This window comes from Neolamprologus brichardi, chromosome 18, assembly GCF_056152115.1.
Source record: "Neolamprologus brichardi isolate AB-2024 chromosome 18, ASM5615211v1, whole genome shotgun sequence".
Classification (NCBI taxonomy): domain Eukaryota; kingdom Metazoa; phylum Chordata; class Actinopteri; order Cichliformes; family Cichlidae; genus Neolamprologus; species Neolamprologus brichardi.
The window spans coordinates 23,078,284-23,102,085 of record NC_142121.1 but is presented as its reverse complement, the minus strand read 5'-3'; the positions used below and the strand labels follow the sequence as shown (position 1 = coordinate 23,102,085).

Below are 23,802 nucleotides of genomic sequence, written 5' to 3'. Positions count from 1 at the left end.
GAGTGCTGCATAAGTTCCAATGAGAGAAAAAAAAGAAGAAAAAAAGAAAAAGAAAAGTTTTTTTTAGTGTGTGTGTCCATAAAAGTGTTGTAGTTGAGACAAAGGAATAACATGCATTCCCAATTACTTCTTCTGAGGACCTTTTAAATATATGTAAGGTGAGATTTGCAGTAAGACTGCCCCCCAAAAAATTGTAAGTGTTAATGGTCAGTATGTTGCAGATCATAGTGACATGCCATAAAACTTGCATTTGCTCTCGAATTTGTCACACCGTAGCATGACAGTACTGCTGTCATCCAGAATGGATACACCTGGACTGCTGCCGCCACACACAAACACTGACACTCGCTCACACACAGATCCCGGCACACGCACACACACACACACACACACACACACACCCTCTCTCTGACACCAGCAGAGCAATCAGTAACCAGAGCCGGTGGCTGCTCCGCTCCAGCCCTAATGGAGGGCCTGACCTCCGCTACGCTGCGTTATTTCCACCCTCCCCAAATTTTCAGGCAACCAGAGGAAAAGGGGTCTGAGAAAAATGGAGAGAACGAGAGCATGCGATTCTACTTTTTCTCTACAAATCTTCGACTCATTTAATCTTGCTTCCCAATTTACAGAGTCTTGAGACCGCTTACTCTGGAATGAGAAGGTAGGTTGAAGAAGTGAGCGAAGCCTGTTGAGAGAACAGCCTCCAGCATTTTCTTGAGGTTTCAAGTGAAATTGTCAAAATGCAGTCATTTCCAACAGCTTTATATATGCAGCTACAGCTTAAACTGCAGTTCTAATATATATGGAAAATTTGGACTTATTCTGCAGCTTTATGATTATCATTACTGTTAACATTTTATATAGCAGTACATTTTCAGAAATTATAAATATGAAGTTGTTCATTTAGTGATGTTGCTTATCATTAAATGAAATGTGCAAACATACACGGAAAAACAGTTCATAAGGCATAAAGAAGAGTTTTTGAGCACCTTTCTGCTTCAACACAGCCTGAACTCTCTTAGCAAAGCTTTCTACTCAGTTTCTCTGGATTCATCACTCCATGAAACCTGTTACTACTGTTTTTCAGTCCAGTTCTTGTGTAATCTGGCACAACTCAGCCTTGTTTCCCCGTTTCACTAAGAATGGCTTCTTGACAGCCACCATCTCACTCCGACTATTTCTAATGAGACCTCGGCAAACAGTAGAAGGATAAACTGAAGGACCAGATGCATCTTTCACCTGAATTTTTCCTCCTACTTTTTAAGAATGTGATTTTCAGATACTGTTCAGCTGCTGCAGCTTGTTTTTCAGGCCTGCTACATCTTCTTTTGTCCTGCACTTGTTCATTTTCCTCAGAATATTTAAAGATAAACTGCGCACCATGCCAAGATATGCCAACTTTTCAGTTAATACCTCTGGGAATCACCCTGTTGATGCGAAAAATATTTAATCACTGTCAGACTGTCACTTTTTGCAGATTCAACTAAAGAAACGGGAACAAATTATATGTTTTTGACGAAGCGCTGCTAGCAATTTAAAAATTGGTTCTTTGCTAAGTTGTCTGTTATGTGTAAACACAACACGGGTTCATCCCTTGAGTTAGTTGCCCTTTTTATGCTTGAATGATTCACAGGTCAGTGTCGAGTAGCTTAAACAAACAAACAAAAACATTCCTCAGAAAATTGTCAGGTACAAGTACCGGTACTGGAAACGAGTGAAAAAGCTGCCACTTATTTCTAAAGCTCAAAAACATTTTAATTTTAGAATAATGTGGCTCGAAACTTTTTCACAGTATTGTATATGGGACATGGGTGCAATTGAGACATTTCTTTCCCAAAAGCAGTTATTTTAAAATAAAAATAAAGAAGGAAATACCCAAAGATCTGTGCAAACATTCTGCTTCACTGACTGCATGACTACATTTTTTAGCAGTTCCAGCGAGTGACTTAAAGCAGACATGCTTTAAGCCTGAGTCCTGTAGCTCTAGCAGACAACCTTATGAACCAATGTTTTTTATGGCCCCAGAGGGTGTCCTGGTGGCTCAGCAGACAACATCACAGAGCATGTACTTTTCCTTGCATGTATATCTCCCTTTAAAAATGATCAAGAACCAGTCCAATCACTGTTGCATATGAGATTCTGTATTGCACTGTCACAGAAAAAACAAAACAACAAACAATCAAACCTGCGTACAAGAACTAAACTTGTATCGAACAAGTACTATGACAAGGTTGTAAGAGAAGTAGATCATTCCTTTATGAACAACCTGAAGTATTACTCAACACAAAATGTGACAATGCCATGCTGTTAGAGAACTTGCCATTGTCAGTGAGTATATGTGGCTCCCAGGGAGATGGAGTTTGCAGAAGGACAGCTCACGCTTTGCTGTGCTAAGGACTAGCTGACTGTGGCAGGCACACTGAGAAAATCAACTCCATAACCATAACAGTGTGACTACTCTCATATTCAAAAGGCCACGTCATCACTTTACAGCAGAATGGGCAAGAAAGCAAGGAAGATAAACACACGAGAAAGCCACGCCAAGGTTTGTGACAGAGAGAATCTACATGGCATTACGCACTTATGTGCATAGGGAAATTTAACAGGCTGGGAAATTACACTTCAATCCATTTAGCTTCATTTGATTCTTTTGGCGAAAACTTCAACCACCTGCACTTTTGGTTGGTTGGTTGGTGCTTAATCAGGCATAAAAACACATCTACACTGACACTTTGGACAGCCACGGCTGGCTGAAGAAGTGTCTGTTCAGAACCTATAAAAAGCCGCGTCAGATCCAAAATACAGCTTGTCAGAAGAGGACCACCGTAGTGGAAATCTCATCTTCACAGCCCAGTGTGTCACAAAGCAATCACTCTGACTCTCCTTCTGTGTCTTACTCAGAGTCACACGGGGAAGTATTTTTCCAGATAGACACAAAAACATAGGGGTATATGTAGGTGCATTAAGACTGAGTCAGACAGGGTCGAGTACAACCTCTCTGTCACCTGAGCTATCCCAGTACAATTAGCAACCTTGTCCTTGTTAATTCACTAATTTGTGATTACGCAGTGCTCGTCTATTTGTGTGAGGATGCACTGCATAAACATCAATAGGATTAGGTTTCATTGATATTCATGAGCTAATGGAGGGGGGCTGTATAAGTGTTATTTACACGACACTAAGCTGTCTGGCAGATAAGGTTTCTCAGGGCCATCGCAATCAGATTCAATTTCATGACCTGTGCAATGCCAGAGGGGAAAACAGCAAGCGCCGCAGCTAATATTGGATAACTGAGTTTCCAACTGCAAACACTATTTAAAAACACGATTGTTGTTCTCTCTGATAGAAAATGCTAAATGTGACAAAACTATTCTAAGGTGGGATTGTGAATATTGATCGCAAAGCCTTAGCCAAAATGAGTTTGTGCGAAGTAAATAACTCAACACAAAAAGAATTAAAAAAAAAAAATTGATAAAACTATATTGATTTTTTATCTTTTATTTGAAAAGCAGAACATGAGTGAAGGTGCACCAAATCTTAGCTTAGGATGACAAGGACTGGAGAGAAAAAAAAACAAACTGCACAACCAACTTTGCTATATCCATCGATCAGCTTGAGGAGGACAAACAAGGACCCAAACAAAAAAGCTAAAGTCTCCAATCTCTCAGTATCATTATGTTCAAGGCCTTGGGAAAAGCCTACAGGTCAATACTTGTGCAGCATAGGCTCCATGGGGTAGGACTGGCGACTTAATAAAGCAGACGTATTGTGTGTGAGCAGACGGGTCGATGTGACTCCCTCCAGATGCAATGCATTTTCACAGTGGGACAGGTTGCTGCACTACGCAGAGTGGGCCTGGAGCAGAGGTCAAACTATTCGCTTCATCAGCAGCCGAAACCAAAGAACAGTGGGAGAGGCAGAGTGAACACAGCGAAAGAACATATTATCAACCCAGGGGGACTCAGCTCAGAGATATCAAGGAGAGCTTTCGTTTTTGGGCGGATTTATATGCAGTTGAATATGCAGAGTAGGCGACACGAGTAAAAGAACTTCAGCCATTACAGAAACACACACACACACTTACCTTTTCATAGTAGCGCAGCTCGTAGTCGAGGATGATGCCATTTGGCTGTTCTGGTTGAGGCCATGAGAGTGTGAAGCTATTCATGGTGGAGCTGATTTGGTGCATGATGGGAACTATTGAAGGAGCTGGAGGAGACAGAACGAGTAACACAAAATTAGTGCATTTCTATAATAACTGGCTTTAATTACACATTTTTCTCGCCCACAAGTGTTTGTTGGTTGTAGGTGGTTATTCAAAAACACTCAAATTCAAGATAATTAAACAGATTGGTGAGCAAGGGTAGCAACTCTGGGTTGTAAGTCTGACTAAACAGCTGAATTGCTCAGTTCTGTGCATGTTTGTCTGTCCTCAAGGCTCAATTTCATGAAACCTGGAGGTGAAGCTAGAAAATGTGGCTTCAAATGCAGAGCGCTTTCTCTAAGGGATTTGCTTTGGTGCATTTAGTTCAATAATTCAATCCAAATACTTTCAAACATGATGGTCTATGTTTTAAAAAATAGTGCACTTTTGAATTCTGTACATGTGCAAAAAAAAAAAAAATCACGCTGCTGCACAAATACAAACGGAACTATTTCACCATCAGTATGCTTCTCAGAGTCCGAGCGGCTTAAACAGTGCAACTGCCTCTCTCATTAGTAAGCAGGTAAGCAGCTGAGTTAGAGCGATTAGGCCTGCTCTCTGCCATATTCTGGCACCGCAGGACCAAATATAAACTGGCTTTAGCCAAAACAGATCTGCCAATTTTGGCCGAGATTTGTGGGCGTGGACTTGGGCCGAGCGAGCAGGACTCTGGCTACCAGAATGGACCATCACCATGAGCCTGGCAAGTGTCCCGCTACCATTGTGTTAGATTTTGTCCACTGATGGGCAGAGAATTCAGGAGCATGAGTGTAGCCTCTACAGGATGCACTGGATCAGTTCTCCCTTTTCTTTCACGACTACTCATTCACACAGTTGTGTTAACTTAGACTTAAAAACTTAAATATCAACTTGTTTTCATTTCTGTCATTATTAAATTTCATAAACAATTTTTTTTCCTGAAAATTCAGTGAGAGTATAGGTAGTAAAACTAAATAAAACAGACACTGAGTGTCTTTGCTACCTTTGGGTCATCAAAAAAAAATGAAAATATTGCACATTTTTATACTGATCAATCTTATGTTCTGTAAAAATATTTTTACATTAATTCAGGGGCATATTACAGTGATAACACTGTAAATACACGTTATTACTTTTGCCTTTAAAGAAAAAAGCACTTAAGGCTTAAAATCATTAAACTGATGAGACAAAATTATCATACTTGGTCACTTATTCATTCAGGAGATTGAACCATTATTATAAATGAGTAAGTCGTAAAGTATGTGACCCCACAGCAATGAATTTAAAGCCAGATGTTTTCATTCAGTGAGTTTTGAGTAAAAAAACATTGACTGATCAAAATCTGGTCATTACAAAACCATCAGCTTCGAGGGAAATTGTGCATTTTCTGCATAAGCAGCTGTTACGTCCAACATAATAAATACTGAAAATAGATCCAGTAGAAATCACTTTGCATTTTATATTATTCATTTAATCAGTGTTTGTGTTATTAAAGAAAAAGTCTTGGGACAATTTGTGAAGTAGCGTGACATAAGCAGCATGGAAGGTGATAGGAAGACAGCATCTGCAGACTATTCAAGTTTCTTTTAAGTATTCTTTATTTTCTGGCGTCGCCTTTCAACAATTATTTCACAAAACATAAGAACCTCTCAGTCAAAATCTCACCTGCTTTATATAAAATTCTGCTCACACCTGGATCTCATTAACCTCCACCATTGGGAAAACAGGGTAGACTAAATAACACAGTCTAGTCCAAAGAAACAGAAATAAAATAACCCTTCCACCCAACAAACTCATTCACCCAACTAAACAGTTTGAAAAGTCAATCTCTCCACTTACTGACTCATGAGGTTATTTTAAATGAAATAAACAATTTTACACAAAAGAAACACCCCTTCATTTGGTTACACCCAATTGACATGATCAGTGACATATCCTATAAAATCAGGAAGTACTGGGGCGGCCATTCCCACATACCCGTTTTACACATAGGACCTGTCCAGAGGAACACACAATGGTAAGTATAAGCAAACTACATAAACAAATGAAAGATTCAAATCAATTAATGACGAAGTGACATTTAGCTTTAAGTACATTTGCACAGATGAAATGAATATAACCAATGCTACCACAAACAGACCCGGGATAGTATGTAGAGCCAAGGCTACATGTGCTGTGTTTACATTAAAGCATTATGATAAACTATAAGATAACAGAACACAGAATAACAACATACACAAGTGACAAATGGCAAATGACTTCTCTCCTAGCCACTTTGTCACATTCCCCCCCCCTTAAGTCTGTTACTCCTCATAGGAACGGGAAAGGAAGTCTGCCACAACATTCTTTTTACCTGCTCTATACTGAATCTTAAAACAATATGGCTGCAGTGAAAGATACCACCTCGTGATTCTTGCGTTGGTGTCTCTCATTCTGCTCATCCACTGCAAAGCTCGATGATCGGTTTCAAGCACAAATTCACCTCCCAGTAGATAGTATTTCAGAGTGTCCAGAGCCCATTTTATTGCCAAAGCTTCTTTTTCAATTGTGGAATACTTCATTTCTCTGGGGAAGAGCTTACGGCTTATGTACTGCACAGGTCTTTGGTCCTCTCCATCACCTTGCAGCAACACAGCTCCCAGCCCAACTCCTGAAGCATCAGTCTGTACAATAAATGGGCACGTAAAGTCCGGACACTGCAACACAGGCTCATTACACAAACAGTTTTTCAAATCCATGAATGCAGCCTCACACTCTGGAGTCCATTTAATTTTGTTGGGGCATGATTTGCGAGTCAAATCACTAAGAATAGCTGATCTGGTAGAGAAATTGGGGATGAAACGACGATACCAGCCAGCTAAACCCAGGAAGGATCTCAACTTTTTCTTTGTAGTTGGAGGAGGACAAGAGGCAAGGTTCTCGACCTTACTCACCTGAGGGCGGATGACCCCACCCCCAATGACGTATCCCAGGTACTCCACCTCGGTCTGTGCAATGTGACACTTTCCAGGGTTGATGACTAGTCCAGCTGTTCTGATGCGTTGCAGGACATCAGCCAAATGTTTCACATGGTCCTCCCATGTCTCGCTGAATACCACAATGTCGTCAATATACGCTGCTGCATAGCCATCAGCTCCTTTCAGAACCAAGTCCACCAGCCTCTGGAACGTGGCTGGAGCTCCATGTAGTCCGAAAGGCATAGTTCTGAAACGATAAAGTCCGCTGGGAACCCTGAATGTAGTTAAATCCCTTGAGGACTCTGTTAGGGGGACTTGCCAATAACCTTTACAAAGGTCGAGTGTTGTGAGGTACTTAGCATTACCCAAGCGCTCAATCAATTCATCCACTCTTGGCATAGGATATGCATCAAAAACAGAGACAGCATTAAGTTTTGAGAAGTCAACACAAAATCTCTGTCTTGCATCATTTTTCTTGGGGACGAGTACCACAGGGCTACACCACTCACCTCTAGATGGCTCTATAATCCCCGTTGCAAGCATTTCTTCCACCTCCTGTTTCAATGCTGGCATTAGCTTTGCTGGAACTCTGGAAGTGGTATCCCTGATGGGTGGTTGATTCGGACAACGCAGGCGTATGTCATGCTGAATAAGATGGGTGTAGCCTGGCTTTGTGCTGAAAAGCTCTTGTGGCATTATGGCCGCGAGCTCCTCCTGCAGTTCTGGTGATAGATGGCTCAAATCCGGAAATAGCTCTTCTTCAGCACTGGTGGGAAAGAATTGCTCTTGAGGCTCTTCTTCCTGCAGTACAACACGAGCCCACAACTGAAGTGATTGTTCTGGCTTCTCAATCCACTCCCTCAACATGTTGACATGAAACACCTGGTGTTTTTTACGACGATCTGGCATATTGAGCTCATAAGTGACAGGGCCAACCCTCCTGTTTATCACAAATGGCCCCTGCCATTTGGCTAAGAGACTGCTTTCAGTGGTTGGCAAAAGCAGCAACACTTTTTGTCCTTCTTTAAAGGCCCTCCTGCGAGCAGTCTTATCATAGTTCTGTTTTTGACGTTGCTGGGCACTTACTAGGTGAAAATGAGCCAGTTCCTGAAACTGTTCAAGCTTGTCCCTCATTTTCAACACATAAGAGAGGGAAGAGCACTGTTTTTCAGGGCTAGCTTCCTCCCAAGCTTCCCTAAGTACATCCAGTGGCCCTCTGACATTATGGCCATACAAGAGCTGAAATGGAGAAAATCCAGTTGATGCTTGTGGTACCTCTCTATAGGCGAAAAGCAAAAATGGAAGCCATTGGTCCCAGTCTTTTCCTGATTCTCTTACGAACCTCCTCAGCATTGATTTCAGGGTTTTATTAAACCTCTCAACAAGTCCATCAGTTTGTGGATGATAAGGGCTCGTTTTGATTCCGGTAATTCCCAGAAGTTTGTAGACTTCCTTCAACAGGTTGGAAGTGAAGTTTGAGCCTTGGTCTGTCAAGATTTCTTTGGGAATACCCACCCTTGAAAACATCTGTATCAGACAATTAGCTATTTGGCGGGCTTTGACCCTTCTCAATGGGAAAGCTTCTGGATACCTTGTTGCATAATCACAGATCACTAGAATGTACCTATGCCCTGAACTACTTCTCTCCAATGGGCCAACAATATCCATGGCAACACGAGAAAAGGGGATGTCTATCACAGGCATAGGAATGAGTGGGGCTCTGTCACCTTTCCTACTCGGGGCTGTCAACTGACACTGTGGACATGATTTGCAAAATTGGACAGTGTCTGAAAATTGCTGTGGCCAAAAAAAACGAGTTACCATTCTGGAAAAGGTTTTAAGATGTCCTAAATGGCCTGCCCAAGGAACTGAATGAGCCAACTGCAAGACTACAGGCCTTAAGCTTTTGGGAACAACCAACTGGTCACCAACTTTGCTACGACGATATAGTCGTTCGTTCTTAACAATGAATACTTCCCGTACTCTGTCTGTAATCTGTGCTGATTCTTGGGTGCTCTTAGCAAACAGGGGTGCTAGAGAGGGGTCCTCCCTTTGGAGTTGGACAATATTGCTCGGGACAACCAAGAGCTCATCAATCTCTGGTTCAGGAAGCGACTCAGCAATTTCTGTCCCCCTCACTTTTTCCTGTCTTCTCTGCATTTTACTTTTCTTTATATGCGGCCTACAGAGTCTGTCAATATCTGGCATTTCACTGTCTGCATAGGGCAACTCACTCAAACCTAGCTCAGAATGAGAAGCTTTATTACCAGACCTAGTGACTACTAGCAGACCTTCACATGGAACATGCAGATTCTTCTCTTCTCTGTCCTTCTCTGTCTTTGCCAATAACTCCCCAAGAATTGGCATGTCCCGGCCCAACACAATCTGGTAGGGAAGTTTATCAATTACTCCAACTGTAAGTACATACTCCTTTTCATTAACTTGAAGGCAAACGTTGGCAATAGGATAATCAACATTATCACCATGAACACACCAGACTTTCACTTTACCACAAAATGTGGTGTCGCTAGGGAGACAATCTTGTCTAACAAGTGTGCGGCTACTGCCTGAATCCAAGAGGGCAACACACGGTTTTCCCTCAATGAAAACACAGATAGTGTGCTCCTGATCACTGGAGGGTATGAGAGACTCAGTTTCTTCCTCTAGCAAGTCAAAACACTGTGGTGAAAGACACATGTAAGTCTTACTGACTTGCTGACCTGGGCAATCTGCCTTAAAGTGACCTGCTTGACCACAGGCATGACACACCAACGGGCCTCTCTGCCTTACTTCTCTAGCACGGCTACTGCTAGTGATTGGGAAATTTTGTTTAGGGCTTTTAGCTCTGTACCCATTCCCACCCCCTGACTTACCCACAAATACAGGGGCTGAACTGAGTTTTCCTACCATGTACCCTTTTTGTGATCGTCGGGCTGCAAGAAAAGCCTCTGCCATCTCTGCAGCTTCTTTTGAAGTGGTGGGGTTGCGCTCTTTCACCCAGGTCCTCAGCTCTGGGTTAAGAACTCTGAGAAACTGCTCCATCACTATGACATCTCCTATTTGGTTCTTTGTCTTCTCCTTTGGAAGCATCCACTTTTCATATAGGTCTTTAAGGCATGTTCGCAGCTCTTTGGGTGTCTCATCGTCCTTCACCGTCATGTTGCGGAATCTGATTCGGTAAGTCTCAGCGCTTATTTCAAATATTTCAAGAACGGCGGTTTTTACTTTATCATAGTCCATTGTCTCTTCAGTGTCCATAGCAACATATGCCGCACGTGCTTTACCACTAAGAAGTGGAGCCAGATGCAGTGCCCATTCTTCTTGTGGCCACTGACATCCTGTTGCAATCCTCTCAAAAGTGGTTAAATAATGTTCAATATCTTCATCCTCACCATAGGGCTGCATCTTCGGGCCTTTCCAGCCGCTTACTCTGCCCAGATTGGATGACTGTGGTGCTGTGGAAGACTCAGGGGGGTTTCCTCTCTGTTGAACAGGTTGCTGCACCTTTTGCCGCACTGAGGGGCTCAGAGGCGTGCCGGAATCAGCTACTGCACCTTCCAACAGCATCTGATGCTCCCGGCGCTCCGACTGGACCTCCTGTTGCAGTTGGCTGAACTGGTGTTGCATTCTACGCCACCGTTCATCCTGGCGTTGTCTGTCCTGGTCCCATTTTGTCTCACGGTCAGCATGCTGTTGCATCAGGCCTTTTAATAAAGTTGAGAGCTCTGAGAGACTTTGTACTTCCGTGCTGTGCTCACCCGTAGCTTCTGGCAGGTGGCCATCATCTTGGGCCTCCTCTGGGGGAAAATCTGTTGGCCCTTGAGGTTTCCTTGACTTGGTAGATTTCTGCATTGTTATCACCTATTGGCCTGGAGCCACTGCTGCCACCATTTGTGAAGTAGCGTGACATAAGCAGCATGGAAGGTGATAGGAAGACAGCATCTGCAGACTATTCAAGTTTCTTTTAAGTATTCTTTATTTTCTGGCGTCGCCTTTCAACAATTATTTCACAAAACATAAGAACCTCTCAGTCAAAATCTCACCTGCTTTATATAAAATTCTGCTCACACCTGGATCTCATTAACCTCCACCATTGGGAAAACAGGGTAGACTAAATAACACAGTCTAGTCCAAAGAAACAGAAATAAAATAACCCTTCCACCCAACAAACTCATTCACCCAACTAAACAGTTTGAAAAGTCAATCTCTCCACTTACTGACTCATGAGGTTATTTTAAATGAAATAAACAATTTTACACAAAAGAAACACCCCTTCATTTGGTTACACCCAATTGACATGATCAGTGACATATCCTATAAAATCAGGAAGTACTGGGGCGGCCATTCCCACATACCCGTTTTACACATAGGACCTGTCCAGAGGAACACACAATGGTAAGTATAAGCAAACTACATAAACAAATGAAAGATTCAAATCAATTAATGACGAAGTGACATTTAGCTTTAAGTACATTTGCACAGATGAAATGAATATAACCAATGCTACCACAAACAGACCCGGGATAGTATGTAGAGCCAAGGCTACATGTGCTGTGTTTACATTAAAGCATTATGATAAACTATAAGATAACAGAACACAGAATAACAACATACACAAGTGACAAATGGCAAATGACTTCTCTCCTAGCCACTTTGTCACACAATTTATGAGTTTTTCATTTAGTTGAGTTATATACAAATAGATTGTGTTTGTTTGATTTCTTGTACACTTGCTTGTTGCATTTGAAAAGGTGAGGTCTGTAAAACCCTTACTGGCTTCTTTCCTATCATGCATAACAGTATTTGTATCTTCTGCTCAACTGTGTAAATAAATACGAAACTCGTGCATTTCATATTATGATTAATAAATGCAGACATCTTGGTAATTCCAAAAGATTTGGGGGTTTTTGTTGTTGTTTTCACTTGCAACAGTATACTCTATTATTAGTGATATCAGTATCAGTGATGTCCCAGTGAACCAAATTATAGAGCAGAAAGGGAAAAAAGCAAGCTTTGCACCCAGCCAGTATATTCAAGACGGAGTCAATACAAGCAATGCCCCTGTTTGCATATGAACTGCATCTTTTTCATGTAATGAAACCCTTTAAAATCAAATCACTGTAGTACCGTGATTGTTTTGACCCAGCTCCACCGTATATTCCATCCTTCAGTCCAAGTACACCTGAACGCACACACACGGGCTGTCAATTAACCCCGACAGTAAGCAATTTCCTGCTCATCTCATATTTTTTTGCCCTCTGCAACTGTCATACCGCTATCATCTGTGCTCCTCTTCATGCTTCACATGTTGCTCGGAGATTGTATTATAAATAAAACTTGATAAAAACTTGCGCTGTGTGTGCATGCCGATGTGCCTGCGCTTATGTTTGCGTGCTGTGTTATATCTTACAACTCTGTGTCATATATTTGAATTTAAGTTAGATGAAAGTCTAAGAAGACTTTTTTTTTTAATTCAAGATAAGACCTCTGTGTGAACCAGAGCGGGATCTGATCAGCTGCAAGCATGTTTTTAATCTATATGGACTACAAGTGTGAAGTAAAATGAATTGAACTGAAATTAAATTGAATCCTATTTTTACCGTTTAAAATAAAAAAGGTGTCACATGCTGATGCGGTGTCCCTCAGGCTGTCTTACTGCTTAGTATTACTTCTTTTACTATTTTTGTCACTGCTGTTATTTAGCGAATCTGTGTCGTGTTGTTGCTGACCGCAGTATCTAAGCTACTTTTGATTTTTCTTACTCCTGTTTGTAGTATTAATGTATGTAATCCCATTAAGACTTTAAATATCACAAACAGTGTCACATTGACTGTAAGCTTTGGGGGTTTTCTTTCTTTTGGTCCACATGGGACCCATTTTGCCTTCCTCTGGCTGGAGCTTACTTTCCAAAGGTCTGGAATTCTGTGTGGAAAAAAAAAACAAACGAGCCCAGAGCAAAATGAAATACTACTTCAGGTTTCAAGAAAGACAGGACAGAAGAGTCTCATTGTGCTTCTGCCTGGTAACAGATGGAAAGAATAGCTCAAAGAATCAAGCCAAAGGCTACCACAATGTCTTTTCATGCCAGATATGTCTGATTTAGACTTCTGCGGGAAACCTACGTCGCAAGCAGAAACCCTTTTTAACACTAACCTTCCACATAACCTGACACGCACCTCTCGAGAAATGTAAATACACGTCAGGTCGATGTGACCTGTAACTATTGTAATTGGCCAGTGTAGCGCCATTGAATCCTCCTATTAAGACCGGATACCCAGAGGGGGAAAAAATGTCCCAACATTTCGTGTTTTTTCTATACGCTTCCAGCACGGTGATTAATGTGTAACCATACACACGCATAAATGTAGCCAACCATGTCTGCGACCATGTAAGTTATGTCATAGGCTCTATAAAGGCTCCACACAGAAGTCTGAATCAGAAATTAGGGGAGGATTAAAAGAAAACGGTAAAGATTTGATTACTTGTGCTGTAATGGGACAGATCAGTCATGTGGCAATGGAGCTGCTGATAGGCTATTACCTGTGACACGATCAATCAGAGCTGTGCTTGGACACTGAGGCCACAAAGTTTAATATTTCAATTTGTAACATGCGGAGAATTATGATATAATAACATATATGTAATAATCACATTTTGTTTCAGCTGGATTTGGCATCAAAGCAGCAATAAGAAGCAGAGCCCTCTTTATTTAGCTGCCTTTGTGCTGCAGAGAGTGCCGCAAGGACTACGGCACAAATCACAAGGCTGCAGTAACTGAAGCCTGTGCTGCAAAGTGAAACAGTGAGCATATGCTGCATTTTACTTTGCACATCCATATATCACATTGTAGATACAGTAAATCTGTTTAAGCTGTAAAGTTGCATTCATTTGCACAGAAATAACACAAAAGATCAGAAAGTTAAGACACAACTTAAAACTTTATTTTGACCAAACATGTAGTTGTTCTTTCACAACTTTGGAGCTGCTGAGCGTCAGACTCTTAATAAATGATGCACCAGGATGTGTTTTCTTATTTCTGTAAAATGCATCAATCTGTGATCCAGGAGGAAACTTTTCTTTTTAAACAAAAGCAGCACAAATTATTCAATAAAAAATTAGACTGCTTAGCTTTAATGCACAAATCAGTTTCTGTAATGACATACATAAATAAGCCCCAGATTTAACTCCATCATCATAAAGTAATTCAAGCTGCTATAATGGACTCTAATTAAAAGTTAAAGGATGAATTAAACCAGAGTTACTCATCAAGCCAATTTGTGAAGACACAAGCGACTTTGATTATAAAATATATTCTGCCTACTGCTCATGTAAGTTCAAAGCCTTGGTGTTTCATATAGTCCTGGAAAGAAATCCCCACCCCCATGTTTTCAGGCATAAATACAGCCCCACACAAGCCCATGCTCTACATTGTGCGCCTATCGGCCACTTGGCTCTTGGCCTGCTCGCTGAGGCCTAGTCATCACTCCACCTGGTCTCCACTCACATCTTGCTGAATAACTCCTCTGTTCAAAAGGCAGCAAATGGCACCCTCTCTCAAATAAGTCATCTTTTTTATCACAGTCCTTGGTGATTATTCCATTTCTTTTGCTTCTCTGTGTACTTCACTCTTACATAAGCATTCAAGTTATAGTAGGGAAAAAAAAACCCTCTGACCTTTTTACATGTGTTTGCACGTAAATCATGTTTTCTAAGAAAACCAAGGTTATTCGACAGCTTCTCCAGCTTCGACTGGGGTTAGTATTTCTTGATTTGAATGTCAGATAATTTCGTAAAATGTAAATGTCGAACAAATGAATAGGCTCTGTTTATCCTGTCAGTGTGAATGGATTTTGTTCCGTCTGCCTCTCTTGGCTCTCACCTCCTGCCCCCGCCTTTCCTGCTCCTATACCCTAGACAGAGAGTGTAAGGGCTAAGCTTCACCTCAGTGCACTTCAGCCTCTCTGCTTCTCAGGCTAGTTCACGCTCCACTGACCAGGGCTAGGGCTGCCTGGGCCGCATTATCAATTACCGGCCACAGGCACACACTGTTCCTGACAGACCCCAGGGAGGGGCACTCCACGCAGAAATTACTGCAGCAAAAAAAAGAAGAAAAAAAAGAAGAAGAGGGGAGCCCTGAGTCCTTGTCCCAACCAAATTCATACAGAAAAACAATGAAATTCTTTTTTCTTTTTTTCCCAGCGATTCAGGTGTTGTGCGTCACTGATGGCCAATTTGGAGGAACAACATCCAATCAGAGCCTTTTATGTTCATTAACTAGTGCCAGATGAACTCATACAGTACAAGAGCTGAGATGTTCTTGTTATTACTCCTTTAACCGATTTAGTTTGGCATAAGCACGCATAATGCAGTTGTTGTTTCCCAAAAGCACAACACAGACTCTCAGTGAACTCAAACATCAGCTCAACTGGAATATTGTGATATTAACATGTACCCTTATAATATACATTTCCACTACCCTCTCTGAAGAGGAGAGAGAAAAATTTTTTTTAAAACAGCTGTGTCCCACTGGACATACTGACTGTGCTCGGAGAAGAAAAGCAGAACAGGAAAAAAAATCATGTGCACATGTATGTGGGTCCTACCAGGCTACGTGTGAAGAGCCTGTCACAGACAATGTGTCGTGCCTATATGAGGGTGAGGTTCAGCCCAATGAAGCACCGCTGTCCCCACCAACTGCATCCCCCACTGTCACCATGGGACGATGATGGTGACAGTGATTGGTGACTGTGTCCTGCACTCCTCCCTCCCCCCTCCATCCTTCCCATCCCTTGCTCCTGTGCTCCACTTTTATCTGGCCTCACTCGCAGCCCCTGGCTTTTAATGCAGAGCTCGGCTCACCATTAATCAAAGTCAAAGCCTCCAAGCTTCTGACTTAGACAGAAAGAGAGAGAGAAAAGAAGGAGGGACAGAGATGGGCCGGGACAGAAGCACGAGACAAAGTGATGAAAGAATGAAAAGCTTATTTTTTTTTCTGTAACTAATCAACTGTAGAATATAGATGAGGTGAAGCACCACTTTGCATGTGTGCCACAAAGCTGAGGCTGTGGTTTCGCAGTGATTCCTCCAGCATGAAGTTGGTATAACTCTAATGTTAAACAGGAATGGTCAAAACTACTGCAGAGATACCGCGACTTTTAGTCTTCTTGGAAAAATATCTGAAATCGTACATTTCCACAAAAAAGGTGTATATCATCCATCTTTGGAAAGTCCCTCGAAAGCTATAGTAGAGATTACATAACTGTTTCCACAAGGTCAGAAGTGCTGCCTCAGACTAACAAAGTAAAGTTAATGTGTAAAAAGTGTGAAGCTCCCTTTGAATTATTAGTTAAAGGCTATTTTCTGTATCTTGTACAAGGCAGTCAAATTGTTTTATAAGGTCAAACTCAAAATGAGAATAAAAGTTTCCAGTCTCCTTTCTTCCTAATGTGGCCTTTTTCTCATTAGAAACAGACTGAGATGGCTATACAAGTTCCTCGTATTCACATTTGAATTCCCGGCTAGAAATTCCTGCTCTGCCTCAGTTAGTATATGACAGAACAGAAAGTTATACTAGAATTCGTCAGCAGATCTTGTACCGCAGCCCCCTTCACTTCTGTGCAAAGGGGGGGGGGGGGGGGGGGGGGGAAGCAAACAAATACATATAAACATATTCGTTGCCACATGTACAAGTTGTTCCTTGTGCACTCGTGTTTTGTTTTTCAAGATGCTGCCACGCTACTGAACTGTGAAGCCTCTTAATAGCAACTCAGTGTCTCAGATGAGGGAAGCAGCCTATGTTGCCGTGCCTCTGTCAAAGGCATAGGTTCGACTGCCTTCCACCTTATTATCAGGGGCTCAGAGGGCCAAGCCAGCCATGACTACATGGTAATGGGCCTCTCTTGAACATCTTAAAGAGGGATCAGTTCAGCGCCAAGGATTTCTGTCAAGGAACCATGGTTTGAATTATTTTTAAAATCACATTATACGTGGACGATTCCAAACATAGAAAAAAATGAAGCCCACACACACAAGAAAAAAAAGAAGAAAATACCACTTCACACAAGAACAAGCGCACACAGAAACACAAACGTATGCTTACTTAAAACATCACATAGAGACATCAGAACTGACAAGGTGGCTCAGTGGCATCAGAACCGACACTTTTATTTTTTTTCCCGCCTGCAGCTAATACCTCATTTTCTGGATCCAGGGACAGGATCCAACAGTTATGGGAACAGACATTAAGTGAAATACAAATGGCACACTGGAGAGAGCCTCAAGACCCGTTTAAGATGATGAAGCTCTCAGACACCCTAAATCTTATACAGTGAGTGTAAAGCAACAAGAAACAAGGCAACACCCCAAAACAAATGGAAAGGCTGTAAACTGAAAAGACATAATGAGCAGTGTCTCCATGGACATGTTTGCCTAACATCTCATTGGGTTTTAGAACCCCACAGATGGCAGCTCTCTTTAATTCATCTGGTTGTTTGGATTTCAGTCTACTGCACTACATCTTAGTATCTTAAATGCAACTCGCCCAGTCAGACTTGCCCATAGAAGGCTCAGGATAGTAGTGTTTGCATTTCTGTGGAAATGGCTCTCCAAACAGCAACTAAGTGGAGGAGGATTGTTTGTAGATATACTTGGCGTTCTGTGGTCTGAGGGATTGTTGGCACATAATCTAGGTCAAGAAGGCTGTGCTAGTAAGATCAGAGAAATGTTGGGTATTAGCTCCATAAAACAGCACCAGTCAAGAGGCTTTTGGATATTTATTTCATGAAGTGTTCACTAAAGCCCCACATAACAATTCAGGGAACAGAGTTACCACATTTGAAAAAGTTGGAATAAAAAACCCAACAAAAACACTTTGCTAGCAGCACTTTGTACAAGTTAACTGCCTAGGATGGAATAAATGAGGGAACACGGCTAGCACAGTGTAGTATTCACCACACATTTATGGTTTTACTGCCCATATATATTTAACTCTGTGGCCATATTGTATTTAACTAAATCCAAAAGAGAGTTTCTTAATCTTTAAATTAAACAACATACAGTAAAAGCTATTATCCAGTGGGCAAGATAGATAAATATGACTAAATTCAGGCCAGGCTTGAATGATGGTCTTAACGGGGGCAGTATATAACCTGTGTGTCTTTATCATTATATGTGTGTGTGTGTGCGTGTTTGTTTCCTGGAGAGCAAAGGCTGTGAATGAACTCCTAAATCACACTATTGATCAGCCCTTCCTCCCAGACACACGCTGGGATCGAGGGCAGTTAAATGGCCTCTTTGGTGATTCACACTAAATCCCCTTACCCCCCTCCCCCACTATCCTCTCCTTTTCTTCTACTCCTCCACAGTCTCCCCTTGCTCCCCTCAACCTTGTCTTTTCATAGGCAGTTCATGCTACAGCCATCTAAATACTGCTGCATACTGTTTTCTGGATACCCTTGGTTTACCGTAATCACACGACTATTTATGGTAAACCCAAGTCGAAAAGAAAATGCAAAGACTTCACCAACACAAGTGCAAACTTTTATCATGATCACTTGAACACACATCCCCTCACAGGTTGTTATCAGACCAGAAAGGCAATAATGTAACACTGCCCTTGACAAACAGCCTATATTTCACAGGTAGGCTCTACTTATCTTCTAAATTATATATTTTATGGTGTTATTTGTAGTTTAGAATCAGGGAAATGTAAATTTTTGCTATCAATGCCTGAACTGAAATTGAGTGTGAAACTGATAAAACTGTCTTTTCATTGCTTTTCCGTGACCTGAAACTATATCACTGGCCGTACACTTTGGAGTCATGTTAAGGTGCAGTGCTGTATATGGATATATAGTTTAAGATGGTCTTCAAAAAGTTGATCCTTTAGTCTTAAATTCAATCCGCAAGACCTCACGACAACTATGGATTGTATAAATAAGTAAGCAATATGTACATTTCCATGACAAACATGGAAATTAGCCACCTGTAGCAAAACATGCAAGCCTTACATGTGAAAGATCACTGGTTATATTCTGGGAACTTGTGACATCTAGTCCACTTCTAGTCTAGTCCCTATCAGGTCCCAGTCCCACATAACCGGAAGGGTTGCATCACGCTGGGCTTCTGGTGTAAAATCTGTTGTGGTGACCCCTTTGGAAAATAAGAGATCAGTCAAAAATACCTTATTGATGAAAACTGCTAACTGCATTATGGATCTCTATGCCAGATCTCTTCTGGCCTACCCAGTGCAGGGTGATTTGTCCATTGATCAGTATAAACATCTTGCTTTTTATTTGTTCTAATAGCTTTTACTTTATGGATAATGTTTAGCAAAGCCACAAATTCATACAACTGGGAATACTCTCATCGATCAAGACTCTAGAATCTGCTGAGGCAAATTTCCACATCCTCATCTGTGCACTCTGGTTCAAATAAATATGACCAACCTTCAAGCCAAAGTGACTCGCTACCTAACTCATAGAAGATTTAGCTGCTTACTTTCCAGAAAGTCAGCGCATAGTTTGCGGAGTCACATAACCACAACAACCACAATAAAACAGAAAAATACCAACTTGAAATAAACTGGTCAACAACTGATTTTATATGTTCCTCGAGGCTAAGATGTAGAGGATACAAATGCTTGTTACATTACTCAGTCACACTCCCTCCACAAATAAACAGCTGTGCACACAAATAAGGTTTAGGTGTTATTTTCTATTTCATTTAGAGATCGCCATCAGAGGGAGTTACTTTTCCCTTCGCATAAGCTGGGAAATTTGCCAACAGAAACTGTTGCACATTTGATTGACTTTATACTTCATATATTTTAAATTGATTGTAGAGATGCTGGAAATAGACTTTTTCATGGATGCATGGAAGTCTGCAGGGGACTTGTGGACACACTTTGATGGCAACATTTAAATTACACAGACCATCGTGCTTTACTTTACACTGAATTTGTTCATTGAACGTATAAGATGATGTAAGTATTCAATGTTTCTGAAAGTATAAATGTGCTTCACTGCTGCACTGAAGAGTCTTTGGGAATCTAGAACCTTATATCTTAAGGATGTCTTTGTTGTTGTTGGGTGCTTTTTCTTCTTTTTTTGAGCGCATTAACATTTATCCCTTCTGGATACTTCTACATCGTTATTGACCTCAAAAACCCCCCATTGAAGTCAGGAACAGTGCAATTACCTGTCTACAAAGGGGCCATATAGAGCTGGACATAGGCTTGGCAGATTACTAGCAGACACCTCATTACTGCAGCAGACTTCAACAATAGGCCTGGGCATTGCTTCTTCTACATCTATCTGTCAAGTGTACTATTAGTCTGTCAAATGGGGACAGTCAGCACCATTAGGCCACCTTGATAATCAGACCTATTTACTCCCTCATTTTCCTCTTCTTCACTGTCAGTCTTTCAGTCTGGTAGGGGAAAAAAAGCACTCCATTTCTCCATCCTGCCTTGTCTTCCCTCCCACTCATCTCCTGATTCTTTCTCAGACAAAGACAAGTTCAGTTGGTCATTATGTTCCTCAGAGAGTCGTTGTAATCAAATGTGGTATGCCCTCAACCAAGCGGGGCAAATTTAATTTCAAAATGTAGTCCCACACAAAGGAGATCTGGATGAAGCAATTACTATGTCACTGGTCTTTGAGATAAATGTAAAGTTCATTCTACAATTAAAGTAAAACAGGGCTCGACTAGACTTCGTTCGACATTATATATTTTATCAGCGGATGAGAGTATGTATTTGCACATCTTTAGAGGATAGGAAACATGACATGAGCTATCAAAGTGCACGACTGACGAAGGGATCCGTGGACCCAGGCTACTAAAAACTTGTCACTTTCTTCCTTTCGAGACTCAACAATCTTTTTTTCCACTAAGCAACTCCACTTTATGTTTGTTTAATTCCCCCAAGCTTTGCTTTTTACAGTTCGACCCATCCACAAACAGAAAAACGAAGAAAGCCTCATTTAAATGTTTCACATGGTCAGTATTTGTCCCTTGATAGGTGTTTTTTTGTGTACAAGTCAAAGCTCTACAAAAGCATGAAAAAATCGCTTGTAGCAAAAAGGACCATCAAAGTCAATATCCTCAACCTGTCATTTCCATTGGATGGGCTTGGCTCCCACCACACAAATCACACAAGCAAGTACAGAGACACAGACAGGGAGAATAAGAGGAAATAATACCACCCTGAAGCTAACCATGGCATGGACACATGTGCATCCATGTGAATACACATGGATGTATAGAAACACAAGCTTAAGAAAGTGTCCTCCAATCTGACACTTTAGTGTTGAACAGGGACGAGATTTGAATCTCAATTAGCTGCTACATACCTATAAAGCAAGCTGTGCTCTTTTTGCCCCACAATATAACATTTAACAGGCAGTTTCCTCAGTTAAGGAAAGGAAGGGCTAGAAAGAGCATGTATGCATACCTCACTTGAACAATTTTCCTCCCTCTTCAAGGCCTGATTATTCACAGTGGAGAAATATGAAATCACAGTAGCCCTGAAGATTCCTAAGCCATGAAGTGTGGCTTCATAATGCACACGATGAATACTCTATTAGGTGAAAGACGATACTCTATTAGGATGAAATGATTCACAGTATTTACAATAATAGGGTATTTGCCATTCCACAAATGAAACTGAAACAGAATGCAGAGTAACCAGAATGTTCAATTCAATTTTTCAATTTCATTTAATTTACAAAGCGCCAAATCACAACAACAATTGCATCAAGGTGCTTTATATTGTAAGGTAGACCCTACAATAATACAAAAAAACCAGAGAAAACAGAGAACAATTATGTTACCCCTATGAGCAAGCACTTTGGCGACAGTGGGAAGGAAAAACTCCCTTTTAACAGGAAGAAACCTCCAGCAGAACCAGGTTCAGGGAGGGGCGGCCATCTGCCCCAATCGGTTGAGGTAAGAGGAGCAAGACAGGACAAAAAACATGCTGTGGAAGAGAGCTAGAGATTAATAACAGCTATTCTCAAATGAAGAGAAGTGTATAAACACATAGTGGGTGAAAAAGCTGACTAAAGATGAAATACTCAATGCATCATGGAAATACCCCAGCAGCCTAGACCTATTGCAGCGTAATTAAGGGAGGATTCAGTGTCACCTGATCCAGCCTTAACTATATGCTTTAGCAAAAAGGAAAGTTTTAAGCCTAATCTTGAAGCACAAGTAAGCCAGAGAAACATGCTCTCTCTTTCTAGTCCTCTGTCAGTACTCTAGCTGCCTAAAGGAAGCATGAATAATGTAAACAGAATTGGTCTTAGCACGGAACCCTGTGGAACTCCATAATTAACCTTAGTGTGTGAAGACTCTCCACTCTCCATTTACATGAACAAATTGGAGTCTATACTAAATAGATATGATTCAAACCACTGCAGCGCAGTACCTTTAATACCAACAGCATGCTCTAATTGCTGTAATAAAATATTATAGTCAACAGTATCGAATGCTGCACTGAGATCAGGAGAAGCACGTCATTTGTAACCTTCACTAAAGCTCTTTCTGGACTAACAGAACACTTACCAAAGGTAAACAGCTAAAATGAAAAACAATGAAAAACAACATTGATATGGACAGCTTTTTGAATGATCATGGAAGTAAAGGTACTTACCAGCCTGGTTGGTGGTGATATCTATGGAAACATGCTGCGCAGGGTATGGACTCTTATTGCTGACACCATTGACGGCCTGTATCTCGAAGCTGTAGACGGTATGAGCCAATAAGTTGCTGATGAACACCCTGGTCTCGGTCAGGCCCAGCTGTCTAGGAACAAACTCGACGTTGTCATCACAGTGGGAACAGGAACGCCGGTTGGCCTGGCACTTCTTGCACACTATGTTGTAGACGACATCATCACGACCACCCGTCTCCCTGGGGGCATGCCACTCCAGGATCACCGAGGTTTCATTGACGATGGAGATCACATTTCTCGGGCTGGATGGCACGCCTGTAGATATAAAAATTATGAAAGAAAAACTTGAGGGTATCTGTGTAAAAGATGTCATCAGGCTGAAAGAAAATTAACACATTGCTTATAAAGAGGAAAACAAAATAGTTTCATACATTTCTCTCCTTTTACTTTTGTCATTTTACAACAGTCTAATAAATACAAATGCTGGTTTTGAGAGCAACTTGTCTTTTTCTTATTTTTCTTCATCTCGAGCACAATTTGGAATGCTAATTTATTCCATTCACACCCAGAGAGATCATACAGCGAAACGTTTGTGTCTATCAAACATTGGTTATTTAGCAAAATGCAGTGTTGCATGGAGTATTCTTATCCAAGTGGCTCTGGAGATTCACGCTCCCATTCACTCCCTCATAGCCCGCAGCTGGAGCGGAACTTCAAAAACGATATTCAGAAAGAAATCAAGAAATAATGAAACTATTGTTTTGCTTGAGTGGTGGCTTAATATCAGGGTGCAGAAAAGTGCCCTGTTTGGCCTTCTGCAATTGCAGCACAATTCTTTAAGAGTTAAAATCTGTTTAAATGCCAGTGGAGAATTACTCTTAGCTGAGAGACCCTTCGACTGCTCAGAAGCAGCCCTCCCAGATACCAGACAAAGCTTTCCAAAACCCTTACTCAGTGCTCCTTAGGTTAAGTGAGGAAGCCCTGCATAG

At 41.4% G+C, this 23,802-nt stretch overlaps 1 protein-coding gene across 2 annotated transcripts in view; it reads right to left on the bottom strand.

Annotated features, from left to right (window-relative positions):
• The window catches only part of ephb1 (EPH receptor B1), a 166,624-nt gene that overhangs the window by 42,226 nt on the left and 100,596 nt on the right, over positions 1-23,802 (bottom strand). For both annotated transcript variants that reach the window (XM_006786547.3, XM_006786548.3), the window contains exons 5-6: positions 22,793-23,128; positions 4,085-4,209 (exon numbers count right to left, since the gene is read on the bottom strand). In XM_006786547.3, the coding sequence (XP_006786610.1) occupies positions 4,085-4,209; positions 22,793-23,128 (461 nt within the window). The remainder of the gene's footprint in view (positions 1-4,084; positions 4,210-22,792; positions 23,129-23,802) is intronic.